Source organism: Phyllobates terribilis, unplaced genomic scaffold, assembly GCF_046119375.1.
Source record: "Phyllobates terribilis strain yellow unplaced genomic scaffold, ASM4611937v1 Scaffold_6__1_contigs__length_29720123, whole genome shotgun sequence".
Taxonomy (NCBI): domain Eukaryota; kingdom Metazoa; phylum Chordata; class Amphibia; order Anura; family Dendrobatidae; genus Phyllobates; species Phyllobates terribilis.
In genome coordinates, this window is record NW_027362766.1 from 9,938,671 (window position 1) to 9,953,613 (window position 14,943).

General features: G+C 59.8%; 1 protein-coding gene across 1 annotated transcript; it reads left to right on the top strand.

Annotated features, from left to right (window-relative positions):
• Nucleotides 1-582: 582 nt before the first annotated feature.
• Nucleotides 583-12,647, top strand: RIIAD1 (regulatory subunit of type II PKA R-subunit domain containing 1). Its single transcript, XM_073637184.1, has 4 exons — nucleotides 583-742; nucleotides 3,159-3,235; nucleotides 3,316-3,362; nucleotides 12,243-12,647. Exons 1-4 carry the CDS (start codon nucleotides 677-679, stop codon nucleotides 12,353-12,355), a joined length of 303 nt encoding a protein of 100 aa, XP_073493285.1. The 5' UTR covers nucleotides 583-676; the 3' UTR covers nucleotides 12,356-12,647.
• The last annotated feature ends 2,296 nt before the right edge of the window (nucleotides 12,648-14,943 follow it).

Consider the following 14,943-nt stretch of genomic DNA (forward strand, 5'->3'; position numbering starts at 1 on the left):
TATATACATATAATGTACGGGGGGTGTATTATATACATATAATGTACGGGGGGGTGTATTATATACATATAATGTACGGGGGGGTGTATTATATACATATAATGTACGGGGGGTGTATTATATACATATAATGTACGGGGGGGTGTATTATATACATATAATGTACGGGGGGGTGTATTATATACATATAATGTACGGGGGGTGTATTATATACATATAATGTACGGGGGGGTATTATATACATATAATGTACGGGGGGTGTATTATATACATATAATGTACGGGGGGTGTATTATATACATATAATGTACGGGGGGGTGTATTATATACATATAATGTACGGGGGGGTGTATTATATACATATAATGTACGGGGGGGTGTATTATATACATATAATGTACGGGGGGTGTATTATATACATATAATGTATAGGGGGTGTATTATATATAGAAGGTATATCTTACATTACTATATATTACAGCTGCAGTTACAGCAGTGTGTACAGCGCCGTTGTGAGTAGACACCACATATCGGAATACACGATATCCACTGACCAGTGACGTCACACAGGAGCCAGTGTCGCCGTCTCTATGGGAACTGTGAAAAGGTCACGTGACCCGATACGTAAAAGGAGCGTCCACCGTCCAATCCTAGCAACGGTGCCGCGCGTGGAGACATGGCGGAAGATGCGGACCAAGGAGCGCTGAACTGCGTGCAGCAGGAGCAACTGCGGGACTGGAAGGTGAAAGGAGGCCACTGCCCCCCCATACACCGGCCGCTGCCCCCCCATACACCGGCCGGTGCTCCCCCATACACTGGCCGGTGCTCCCCCATACACTGGCCGCTGCCCCCCCATACACTGGCCGCTGCCCCCCCATACACTGGCCGCTGCCCCCCCATACACCGGCCGGTGCTCCCCCATACACCGGCCGCTGCCCCCCCATACACCGGCCGCTGCCCCCCCATACACTGGCCGCTGCCCCCCCATACACTGGCCGCTGCCCCCCCATACACTGGCCGCTGCCCCCCCATACACTGGGCGGTGCACCCCCATACACCGGCCGCTGCCCCCCCATACACCGGCCGCTGCCCCCCCATACACTGGCCGCTGCCCCCCCATACACTGGCCGGTGCCCCCCCATACACTGGCCGCTGCCCCCCCATACACCGGCCGCTGCCCCCCATACACCGGCCGCTGCCCCCCCATACACCGGCCGCTGCCCCCCCATACACCGGCCGCTGCCCCCCCATACACCGGCCGCTGCCCCCCCATACACCGGCCGCTGCCCCCCCATACACTGGCCGCTGCCCCCCCATACACTGGCCGCTGCCCCCCCATACACTGGCCGCTGCCCCCCCATACACCGGCCGCTGCCCCCCCATACACCGGCCGCTGCCCCCCCATACACCGGCCGCTGCCCCCCCATACACTGGCCGCTGCCCCCCCATACACCGGCCGGTGCCCCCCCATACACCGGCCGGTGCCCCCCCATACACCGGCCGGTGCTCCCCCATACACCGGCCGGTGCTCCCCCATACACTGGCCGGTGCTCCCCCATACACTGGCCGGTGCTCCCCCATACACTGGCCGGTGCTCCCCCATACACCGGCCGCTGCCCCCCATACACTGGCCGGTGCCCCCCCCCCCATACAACGGCCGCTGCTCCCCCATACACCGGCCGCTGCCCCCCCATACACCGGCCGCTGCCCCCCCATACACCGGCCGGTGCCCCCCCCCATACACTGGCCGGTGCCCCCCCCCATACACTGGCCGGTGCCCCCCCCCATACACTGGCCGGTGCCCCCCCCCATACACTGGCCGGTGCCCCCCCCCATACACTGGCCGGTGCCCCCCCCCATACACTGGCCGGTGCCCCCCCCCATACACCGGCCGGTGCCCCCCCCCATACACCGGCCGCTGCCCCCCCATACACCGGCCGGTGCTCCCCCATACACCGGCCGCTGCCCCCCCCCCATACACCGGCCGGTGCTCCCCCCCCATACACCGGCCGCTGCCCCCCCCCCCCCCATACACCGGCCGCTGCCCCCCCCCCATACACCGGCCGCTGCCCCCCCCCCATACACCGGCCGCTGCCCCCCCCCGTACACCGGCCGCTGCCCCCCCCCCATACACCGGCCGCTGCCCCCCCCCCATACACCGGCCGCTGCCCCCCCCTGTACACCGGCCGCTCCCCCCCCTGTACACCGGCCGCTCCCCCCCCTGTACACCGGCCGCTGCCCGCCCCCATACACCGGCCGCTGCCCCCCCCCCATACACCGGCCCCCGTCCCCCCCTCCCCCATACACTGGCCGCTGCCCACCGCGCCCCCCATACACCGGCCGCTGCCCCCCCATACACCGGCCGCTGCCACCAGCGCCCCCCATACACCGGCTGCTGCCTGCCCCCCCTCCCCCCTCTACGCCTGGCGGTGCCCCCCTACCCCTTCGGTATGCCTGGCGGTGCCCCCCTACCCCCTTCGGTACCCCTGGCGGCCCCGCCTCTGTACGCCTGGCGGCAGCTTCCCCCCGTCCGTACACCTGACGGCGCCCCCTCTTCCCCGTACACCTGGCAGTCCCCCTCATACACCTGGCGGTCCCCCCCCCCTCTCCATACGCCAGGCGGCGGCGCCCCCCCCCCCCTCTCCGTACACCTGACGATGCCCCCTCTCCATACACCTGGCGGCGGCCCCCCCCCTATACACCGGCCGATGCCCCCTCTCCATACACCTGGCGCTGCCCCCTCCCCATACACTGGCCGCTGCCCACCGCGCCCCCCATACACCGGCCGCTGCCCCCCCATACACCGGCCGCTGCCACCAGCGCCCCCCATACACCGGCTGCTGCCTGCCACCCCTCCCCCCTCTACGCCTGGCGGTGCCCCCCTACCCCCTTCGGTACCCCTGGCGGCCCCGCCTCTGTACGCCTGGCGGCAGCTTCCCCATCCGTACACCTGACGGCGCCCCCTCTTCCCCGTACACCTGGCAGTCCCCCTCCGTACACCTGGCGGTCCCCCCCCCTCTCCATACGCCTGGCGGCGGCCTCCCCCCGTACACCTGGCGGCGTGTCTCCCCCCCCCCCCCCCCCCTCTCCGTACACCTGGCGTTGCCCCCATTGTTATATCTGCCACCTGCTGACATCTCACGTTTTTCTTGCTCCAGATTCAGACCCGGATCATTAATGAGCAATATCTGAGGAGCCGTCCTGAGCTGCAGCTGCTGCTCTCTGGATTCATCCGGTAATTATAATGTATAGCTGCTCCCTTGGGTCACATGACGGCCCCTCCTGACCGGGTTTCTCTCCATTTCTGTTTTCTAGAGAAGTTCTACTGAAGAGACCAGAAAATATCAGAGAATTTGCAGCAGGTGAGAAATCTAGTCATCTCTAGAGAGCGATCATCGCACACGTCACATGACCCACGGACGGCGCACACCTCTCATCGTGCGCGTCACATGACCCACGGACGGCGCACACCTCTCATCGTGCGCGTCACATGACCCACGGGCGGCGCACACCTCTCGGCGCACGCGTCACATGACCCACGGGCGGCGCACACCTCTCATCGCGCGCGTCACATGACCCACGGACGGCGCACACCTCTCGTCACGCGCGCGTCACATGACCCACGGGCGGCGCACACCTCTCACCTCTCGGCGCACGCGTCACATGACCCACGGGCAGCGCACACCTCTCGTCACGCGCGCGTCACATGACCCACGGGTGGCGCACACCTCTAGTCGGGCAGCGCACACCTCTCGGCGCACGCGTCACATGACCCATGGGTGGCGCACACCTCTCGTCACGCGCGCGTCACATGACCCACGGGCGGCGCACACCTCTTACCTCTCGGCGCATGCGTCACATGACCCACGAGCGGCGCACACCTCTCACCTCTCGTCACGCGCGTTACATGACCCATGAATTCTGCAGCAGGCAGGGTCGGGTTGTACGCCTGTCTCCCAGGGAATGTGACCCCTAAGTCTGCCAATACGGATGCTGCCCAGAAATGGCCGGTCGGGGTTTATTTTGTTGTCTGGTTCTGGGGAATCGGCATTGATCATCTGATTCTACACTGCCATAAGGCAAACCTTCTATCTACTGGCTAACATGGTACAAAAATATATAGTTTCCCTGTATCAAAATAAGGGAAACAGTCAGCATGCAGTGTGTGGCTTCCTCGTAGTCTGTCCCATCAGCCCATGCTCAGTGGGTGACAGTGCGGAGCCCGCTGTGTGCGGTGACGGAGCTTTTAGTAAGGACAGAGCTGGGCGCAGCAGATGCTATTTTGGGGGAATCCATCAGTAAGAAGGACGCGGAGCCGGAGGACAGACAGCACATTATCTGCTCTCGCACGTCGTCCATCACACTCAGCCGCCGCGTCTGACTGATTCTCTGTGTGGTAACACTGTCAGGACAAGTGGCAGGAATAATGTGGATTTTCATGGATTAGGACCACAGGCATCGCTTCCCGGAGAGCAGCACGGCTCATGTCCTCTCTAACCGCCGGCGCGGTGTCGGGGGGGCGACCTAACCGCCGGCGCGGTGTCAGGGGTGGGGGGGGGGCCACCGCACCGCCAGCACCTTCACCCCATCTGTCAGAGCAGCGATGAAGCTGATGATGGAGCGTGTCCTTCTCCGGCGGTCCTGGTTGCTGTGCACATGGCGTTTGGGACATGAGGGGCATTACTGGTGATGGGGCACGTTTCTAGTGATACGACCTCGGTGTAGACGGTCGCGGCTGCCATCTGTAATAAGTTATTATAAGCGCATTTCACCAGGGACATCGTTACCTTCCCCTAATGAGACCCAAGATCCGGCCCAATACTGTGCGTCCCCTGGGACCACCCAGCCTGTGGAAAACAGAGATTTCCATGGCTGCAGAGTGGAAGTAAGAAAGCGTAATGAATTTAATTACTGGAAGAACACAACCTCGGCCCCTGGGGTGGGGGATAGCCAGCGACTAGGGTGCAAGAGGAGGTGGCAGACTGTGTGCTGGGGGGTACGTAATGGTACTATGGGTTGGTGAGGGCAGTGGTACAGAGGGGGTGGGGAGGTGATGGGGGGGGGGGGCTAGTTCAAAGGAAAGACTGTGTAAAAGGTTGCACACCGAAGAAGGGACCGACAATGCAAAGGGGTGCAACAAGAGAGGAGCAGTAGAGGGGATGGGGATAGATGGTGTGGATGGGTGGCAGCAGAGGAGGGGGGAAACGCAGTCTGTGCTGTGGGGTGCGGACATAGGAGAAGGAAAGAAGGGCAGTCTATACAGTGGGGAGCTGGTGGAGGGGTGCAGGCAGAGGAGGCAAGAAGAGTAGTCTGGGCAGAGGGGTGCGGAGCAGAGGAAGTAACAAGGGCAGTCTGTGTGGAGGGGTACGGGCAGAGGAGGAAAGCGAAAAGGGCAGTCTGTGCTTAGGGGTGCGGGCAGAGGAGGCGAAAAGGGCAGTCTGTGCGGAGGGGTGCGGGCAGAGGAGGCGAAAAGGACAGTCTGTGCTTAGGGGTGCGGGCAGAGGAGGCGAAAAGGGCAGTCTGTGCTTAGGGGTGCGGGCAGAGGAGGCGAAAAGGGCAGTCTGTGCGGAGGGGTGCGGGCAGAGGAGGCGAAAAGGACAGTCTGTGCTTAGGGGTGCGGGCAGAGGAGGCGAAAAGGGCAGTCTGTGCTTAGGGGTGCGGGCAGAGGAGGCGAAAAGGGCAGTCTGTGCGGAGGGGTGCGGGCAGAGGAGGCGAAAAGGGCAGTCTGTGCGGAGGGGTGCGGGCAGAGGAGGCGAAAAGGACAGTCTGTGCTTAGGGGTGCGGGCAGAGGAGGCGAAAAGGGCAGTCTGTGCTTAGGGGTGCGGGCAGAGGAGGCGAAAAGGGCAGTCTGTGCTTAGGGGTGCGGGCAGAGGAGGCGAGAAGGGCAGTCTGTGTGGAGGGGTGCGGGCAGAGGAGGCGAGAAGGGCAGTCTGTGCGGAGGGGTGCGGGCAGAGGAGGCGAGAAGGGCAGTCTGTGCGGAGGGGTGCGGGCAGAGGAGGCGAGAAGGGCGGTCTGTGTGGAGGGGTGCGGGCAGAGGAGGCGAGAAGGGCGGTCTGTGTGGAGGGGTGCGGGCAGAGGAGGCGAGAAAAGCAGTCTGTGCGGAGGGGTGCGGGCAGAGGAGGCGAGAAGGGCGGTCTGTGAGGAGGGGTGCGGGCAGAGGAGGCGAGAAGGGCAAAAAAATATATATATGGGTGGTGTATTATATTTTATTTAGTTATTTTCCTCACTTACATAGCGCCATTAATTCCACAACGCTTTACATACATTATCATCACTGTCCCCATTGGGGCTTACAATCTAGATTCCCTATCAGTCTTTGGAATGTGGGAGGAAACCGAAGAACCCGGAGGAAACCCACACAAACACGGGGAGAACATATACACTCCTTGCAGATGTCGTCCGTGAACCCAGGACCCCAGCGCTGTTAGGCTGCAGTGCTAACCACTGAGCCACCGTGCTGCCTGGATCTAATGTACGGGGGAGGGGGCATTGGGTGGATCTAATGTATGGGGGAGGGGGCATTGGGTGGATCTAATGTACGGGGGAGGGGGCATTGGGTGGATCTAATGTACGGGGGAGGGGGCATTGGGTGGATCTAATGTACGGGGGAGGGGGCATTGGGTGGATCTAATGTACGGGGGAGGGGGCATTGGGTGGATCTAATGTACGGGGGAGGGGGCATTGGGTGGATCTAATGTACGGGGGAGGGGGCATTGGGTGGATCTAATGTACGGGGGAGGGGGCATTGGGTGGATCTAATGTACGGGGGAGGGGGCATTGGGTGGATCTAATGTACGGGGGAGGGGGCATTGGGTGGATCTAATGTACGGGGGAGGGGGCATTGGGTGGATCTAATGTACGGGGGAGGGGGCATTGGGTGGATCTAATGTACGGGGGAGGGGGCATTGGGTGGATCTAATGTACGGGGGAGGGGGCATTGGGTGGATCTAATGTACGGGGGAGGGGGCATTGGGTGGATCTAATGTACGGGGGAGGGGGCATTGGGTGGATCTAATGTATGGGGGAGGGGGCATTGGGTGGATCTAATGTACGGGGGAGGGGGCATTGGGTGGATCTAATGTACGGGGGAGGGGGCATTGGGTGGATCTAATGTACGGGGGAGGGGGCATTGGGTGGATCTAATGTACGGGGGAGGGGGCATTGGGTGGATCTAATGTACGGGGGAGGGGGCATTGGGTGGATCTAATGTACGGGGCCAGTCTGTTGAGGGGTGCTTGCAGAGGAATGATGTGGATTAGGAGACCCCTGATATTCTCGCCCTGTTTTCTGGATCTGCAATCTGCCACAATGACAGGTGGTCATGGGTCGGAAGGTCGGGGTGATGGGTACAGTGTGGCACGGTGTACACAGTGATGGTAGGTGGCGGGGCCCGTGGTATACATATGGTGTACACAGTGATGGTAGGTGGCGGGGCCCGTGGTATACATATGGTGTACACAGTGATGGTAGGTGGCGAGGCCCGTGGTATACACATGGTGTACACAGTGATGGTAGGTGGCGAGGCCCGTGGTATACACATGGTGTACACAGTGATGGCAGGTGGCGGGGCCCGTGGTATACACATGGTGTACACAGTGATGGCAGGTGGCGGGGCCCGTGGTATACACATGGTGTACAGTGATGGCAGGTGGCGGGGCCCGTGGTATACACATGGTGTACACAGTGATGGCAGGTGGCGGGGCCCGTGGTATACACATGGTGTACACAGTGATGGCAGGTGGCGGGGCCCGTGGTATACACATGGTGTACACAGTGATGGCAGGTGACGGGGCCCGTGGTATACACATGGTGTACACAGTGATGGCAGGTGGCGGGGCCCGTGGTATACACATGGTGTACACAGTGATGGCAGGTGGCGGGGCCCGTGGTATACACATGGTGTACACAGTGATGGCAGGTGGCGGGGCCCGTGGTATACACATGGTGTACACAGTGATGGCAGGTGGCGGGGCCCGTGGTATACACATGGTGTACAGTGATGGCAGGTGGCGGGGCCCGTGGTATACACATGGTGTACACAGTGATGGCAGGTGGCGGGGCCCGTGGTATACACATGGTGTACACAGTGATGGCAGGTGGCGGGGCCCGTGGTATACACATGGTGTACACAGTGATGGCAGGTGGCGGGGCCCGTGGCATACACATGGTGTACACAGTGATGGCAGGTGGCGGGGCCCGTGGTATACACATGATGTACAGTGATGGCAGGTGGCGGGGCCCGTGGTATACACATGGTGTACACAGTGATGGCAGGGGGCGGGGCCCGTGGTATACACATGGTGTACACAGTGATGGCAGGTGCCGGGGCCCGTGGTATACACATGGTGTACACAGTGTGGCAGGTGGCGGGGCCCGTGGTATACACATGGTGTACACAGTGATGGCAGGTGGCGGGGCCCGTGGTATACACATGGTGTACACAGTGATGGCAGGTGGCGGGGCCCGTGGTATACACATGGTGTACACAGTGATGGCAGGTGGCGGGGCCTGTGGTATACACATGGTGTACACAGTGATGGTAGGTGGCGGGATCCGTGGTGTACACAGTGATGGCAGGTGGCGGGGCCCGTGGTATACACATGGTGTACACAGTGATGGCAGGTGGCGGGGCCCCTGGTATACACATGGTGTACGCAGTGATGGCAGGTGGCGGGGCCCCTGGTATACACATGGTGTACGCAGTGATGGCAGGTGGCGGGGCCCCTGGTATACACATGGTGTACGCAGTGATGGCAGGTGGCGGGGCCCCTGGTATACACATGGTGTACGCAGTGATGGCAGGTGGCGGGGCCCCTGGTATACACATGGTGTACGCAGTGATGGCAGGTGGCGGGGCCCCTGGTATACACATGGTGTACGCAGTGATGGCAGGTGGCGGGGCCCCTGGTATACACGTGGTGTACGCAGTGATGGCAGGTGGCGGGGCCCCTGGTATACACGTGGTGTACGCAGTGATGGCAGGTGGCGGGGCCCCTGGTATACACGTGGTGTACGCAGTGATGGCAGGTGGCGGGGCCCCTGGTATACACGTGGTGTACGCAGTGATGGCAGGTGGCGGGGCCCCTGGTATACACGTGGTGTACGCAGTGATGGCAGGTGGCGGGGCCCCTGGTATACACGTGGTGTACGCAGTGATGGCAGGTGGCGGGGCCCCTGGTATACACGTGGTGTACGCAGTGATGGCAGGTGGCGGGGCCCCTGGTATACACGTGGTGTACGCAGTGATGGCAGGTGGCGGGGCCCCTGGTATACACGTGGTGTACGCAGTGATGGCAGGTGGCGGGGCCTGTGGTATACACGTGGTGTACGCAGTGATGGCAGGTGGCGGGGCCTGTGGTATACACGTGGTGTACGCAGTGATGGTAGGTGGCGGGGCCTGTGGTATACACGTGGTGTACGCAGTGATGGTAGGTGGCGGGGCCTGTGGTATACACGTGGTGTACGCAGTGATGGTAGGTGGCGGGGCCTGTGGTATACACGTGGTGTACACAGTGTGGCAGGTGGCGGGGCCCGTGGTATACACAGTGATGGTAGGTGGCGGGGCCCGTGGTATACACATGGTGTACACAGTGATGGTAGGTGGCGGGGCCCGTGGTATACACATGGTGTACACAGTGATGGTAGGTGGCGGGGCCCGTGGTGTACACATGGTGTACACAGTGATGGTAGGTGGCGGGGCCTGTGGTATACACGTGGTGTACACAGTGATGGTAGGTGGCGGGGCCTGTAGTATACACGTGGTGTACACAGTGATGGCAGGTGGCGGGGCCCGTGGTATACACATGGTGTACACAGTGATGGCAGGTGGCGGGGCCCGTGGTGTACACAGTGATGGTAGGTGGCGGGGCCCGTGGTATACACGTGGTGTACAGTGATGGTATGTGGCGGGGCCCGTGGTATACACGTGGTGTACAGTGATGGTATGTGGCGGGGCCCGTGGTATACACGTGGTGTACACAGTGATGGCAGGTGGCGGGGCCCGTGGTGTACACAGTGATGGTAGGTGGCGGGGCCCGTGGTATACACGTGGTGTACAGTGATGGTATGTGGCGGGGCCCGTGGTATACACGTGGTGTACAGTGATGGTATGTGGCGGGGCCCGTGGTATACACGTGGTGTACACAGTGATGGTAGGTGGCGGGGCCCGTGGTATACACATGGTGTACACAGTGATGGCAGGTGGCGGGGCCCGTGGTATACACATGGTGTACACAGTGATGGCAGGGGGCGGGGCCCGTGGTATACACATGGTGTACACAGTGATGGCAGGGGGCGGGGCCCGTGGTATACACATGGTGTACACAGTGATGGTAGGTGGCGGGGTCCGTGGTATACACATGGTGTACACAGTGATGGTAGGTGGCGGGGCCCGTGGTATACACATGGTGTACACAGTGATGGCAGGTGGCGGGGCCCGTGGTATACACATGGTGTACACAGTGATGGCCGGTGGCGGGGCCCGTGGTATACACATGGTGTACACAGTGATGGTAGGTGGCGGGGTCCGTGGTATACACATGGTGTACACAGTGATGGTAGGTGGCGGGGCCCGTGGTATACATATGGTGTACACAGTGATGGCAGGTGGCGGGGCCCGTGGTATACACATGGTGTACACAGTGATGGCAGGTGGCGGGGCCCGTGGTATACACATGGTGTACACAGTGATGGCAGGTGGCGGGGCCCGTGGTATACACATGGTGTACACAGTGATGGCAGGTGGCGGGGCCTGTGGTGTACACATGGGTACACTGGTGTAATCTGGGCACAGTGGGCAGTAGCGGTATAAGGGGCGGACTGGGTGCAGTTTTGGGGTATCACTGGTCTGTGTATACAGGTCTGCACCCCGGGGACATTTGCTGATCACCTCCTGGTCGGGCGCTGTATTACGTTGATAGAAACCTGCAGACCGCAGGAATCAAGGGTCTTTCCTTGGGAGAACCACGCGGATGAGGAGACCCCCAACCACTGTAGATAGAGGCAATGACGGCTCGTGTCTCCTGATCCGCTCCAGACGGCCCCAACAGATCCTTTATGGCCTTTATTTAATCATATTACAGCCTTGTAATGTAGTTATACAGTATCCCACACGCAACGGTTACTATGGAGACGAGCGGAGGAGAAAGCTTCGTCTCCGTGCAGGCAAAGTTAATGATTACCGAGGAGAGCAGGATATAGTGTCAGATGGACTAACATGTATAGTAACAGAGTGGAGAATATGAAACGGGTCTCACATCTACAATCATCTGATCGCCCCTGACCCCACCCTCACATCTACAATCATCTGATCGCGCCTGGAGCCCCCGACCCCACCCTCACATCTACAATCATCTGATCGCCCCTGACCCCACCCTCACATCTACAATCATCTGATCGCACCTGGAGCCCCCGACCCCACCCTCACATCTACAATCATCTGATCGCGCCTGGAGCCCCCGACCCCACCCTCACATCTACAATCATCTGATAGCGCCTGGAGCCCCCGACCCCCACCCTCACATCTACAATCATCTGATAGCGCCTGGAGCCCCCGACCCCCACCCTCACATCTACAATCATCTGATAGCTCCTGGAGCCCCCGACCCCACCCTTACATCTACATTCATCTGATCGCACCTGGAGCCCCCGACCCCACCCTCACATCTACAATCATCTGATCGCACCTAGAACCCCCGACCCCACCCTCACATCTACAATCATCTGATTGCACCTAGAACCCCCGACCCCACCCTCACATCTACAATCATCTGATCGCACCTAGAACCCCCGACCTCACCCTCACATCTACAATCATCTGATAGCGCCTGGAGCCCCCAACCCCACCTTCACATCTACAATCATCTGATCGCACCTAGAACCCCCGACCTCACCCTCACATCTACAATCATCTGATCGCACCTAGAACCCCCGACCTCACCCTCACATCTACAATCATCTGATCGCACCTAGAACCCCCGACCCCACCCTCACACAGACAATCATCTGCTCTCACCTAGAACCCCCGACCCCACCCTTACACCTACAATCATCTGATCGCACCTAGAACCCCCGACCCCACTCTCACACAGACAATCATCTTATTGCACTTAGAGCCCCCGACCGCACTCTCACATTTGCAGCCACGTGTGGCATTGTTTGTGTTGTTAGTGAGACCCTGTTGGGCAGGTCCGATGGTCGGTCCTGTTGATGTTGCTTCTGCATCTTACTATTTGGCTTTTCAGATTATTTCACAGATCCGACAAGACGAGCCAAGCTCCCGGAGAAGGGGAGTCCCAGTGTGTACCCCACTAAGTGTGAGATTCAGAGCCATGATGACTCCGGCTGCTGTGGATAACATATTGACTCTTGTCTGATGATGGAGATTGGAGAGAATGATCTTCGATGGTGGATGGGTGGAGTGATGACTGCTGGAGCCTTCTCCATCCTTACATGGCACCTATAGACATTTCCTGCTTCTCCTGTGACTGATGTCTGCATCTACCCAGACATAACTTGGTCACAGCTTTACTTCATTCTTTACTGTTCCAGAGTCCATATACCTTCAGAGCTGCAATCTTAATTCTGCTGTGGTGCATTGTGGGTGATGCAGTATGTACACCACCATAAAATGATGATATGAGCACAGATCTGATATTTCCCAGCCGCCCCCTGCTTGTTCAGTGTCTGTACGATCATATTTATTGTGTGTGAGGGTCGCTAATCCAGCCTTGTGTGTTGTGCCCCCCGCATCAAAAAGCTGCTGCTTATCCAGGGAAGAGGTGTCTTGGAGGATTGGGGGTCAGTCTCTGCGCTCGGGTAATGTGCTGCCTACCCCCCCCCCAGCCGCCATTGCTCAGTTCCTAGAAAGCGCGGCTGGTAATGGCAGATCTATACGTGCCGCTCGGGGCAAAGCCTTGTGAGTGTGGATGAGTGGCGTCCCTCCCCCATCAGACGGCTCCCTGGTAATGAAAGCTTTTGTGCCTGGCGGTCCCCCTGGAGCACACAGAGGAGAAGAGGATGGAAACGAGGAAGAGTCCACAGAGAGCGCTGCCATCATTAGAGCAGATCTGGAGGCAGCAGAGCGCTCTCGTCGGAGAGAGCCCTCATCAGTGGTCAGCCATCATCACCACAGCGCTCTATTTGAATATTTCATGGCACTCTCTGGGGGCCACAAACTGAATCTCGTCCAGAAGATAAGACCCCCGGCTGGCAACAGCTTCTATAAACCCTCCTCCACCACCACTGCTGCCCCCCCGGGAGCACCTGAGTATTGCAGCCAAGATACTGCTCTAAAGCCAGAGAAACATGGCCGCCACCATCAATCAGAACATCCTTCAGGAGATGGCGGTAACGAGCGACAGAACAGCGGATAGGTGAGGATGAGACGGCAGCCATGTTTATATGGTGGTGTAACCTGGGCTTGGTATACCGCTGGATTCGAGAGTAAGATGGTGGGTAAATAAACTGAAGACAAGACCCTCCACGGGCAGTGGCTTAGCTCCTGGGCAAGAGTCAGCGGCGACAGCCCCCAGAGAGCGCCATGTGAGAGACACGGACATCACCAGTCATATACCATCAGGACAGATACTCACTGCCAACAGGGAGTGGCAGCAGGACGGCCATGTGGACAGTCCGATCAGGATACTCGCCAACAGGGAGTGGCAGCAGGACGGCCATGTGGACAGTCCGATCAGGATACTCGCCAACAGGGAGTGTTCGAAGGACGGCCATGTGGACAGTCCGATCAGGATACTCGCCAACAGGGAGTGGCAGAAGGACGGCCATGTGGACAGTCCGAGCAGGATACTCACCGCCAACAGGGAGTGGCAGAAGGACGGCCATGTGGACAGTCCGATCAGGATACTCACCGCCACCAGGGAGAGGCAGAAGGACGGCCATGTGGACAGTCCGATCAGGATACTCATCATTAACAGGGAGTGGCAGAAGGACGGCCATGTGGACAGTCCGATCAGGATACTCACCGCCACCAGGGAGTGGCAGAAGGACGGCCATGTGGACAGTCCGATCAGGATACTCACCGCCACCAGGGAGTGGCAGAAGGACGGCCATGTGGACAGTCCGATCAGGATACTCACCGCCACCAGGGAGAGGCAGAAGGATGGCCATGTGGACAGTCCGATCAGGATACTCATCATTAACAGGGAGTGGCAGAAGGACAGCCATGTGGACAGTCCGAGCAGGATACGCCCCGCCAACAGGGAGTGGCAGAAGGACGGCCATGTGGACAGTCCGAGCAGGATACTCATCATTAACAGGGAGTGGCAGAAGGATGGCCATGTGGACAGTCCGATCAGGATACTCGCCGCCAACAGGGAGTGGCAGAAGGACGGCCATGTGGACAGTCCGATCAGGATACTCGCCAACAGGGAGTGGCAGAAGGACGGCCATGTGGACAGTCCGAGCAGGATACTCACCGCCAACAGGGAGTGGCAGAAGGACGGCCATGTGGACAGTCCGATCAGGATACTCGCCGCCAACAGGGAGTGGCAGAAGGATGGCCATGTGGACAGTCCGATCAGGATACTCGCCAACAGGGAGTGGCAGAAGGACGGCCATGTGGACAGTCCGAGCAGGATACTCACCGCCAACAGGGAGTGGCAGAAGGACGGCCATGTGGACAGTCCGATCAGGATACTCGCCGCCAACAGGGAGTGGCAGAAGGACGGCCATGTGGACAGTCCGATCAGGATACTCATCATTAACAGGGAGTGGCAGAAGGACGGCCATGTGGACAGTCCGATCAGGATACTCATCATTAACAGGGAGTGGCAGAAGGACGGCCATGTGGACAGTCCGATCAGGATACTCACCGCCACCAGGGAGTGGCAGAAGGACGGCCATGTGGACAGTCCGATCAGGATACTCACCGCCACCAGGGAGAGGCAGAAGGATGGCCATGTGGACAGTCCGATCAGGATACTC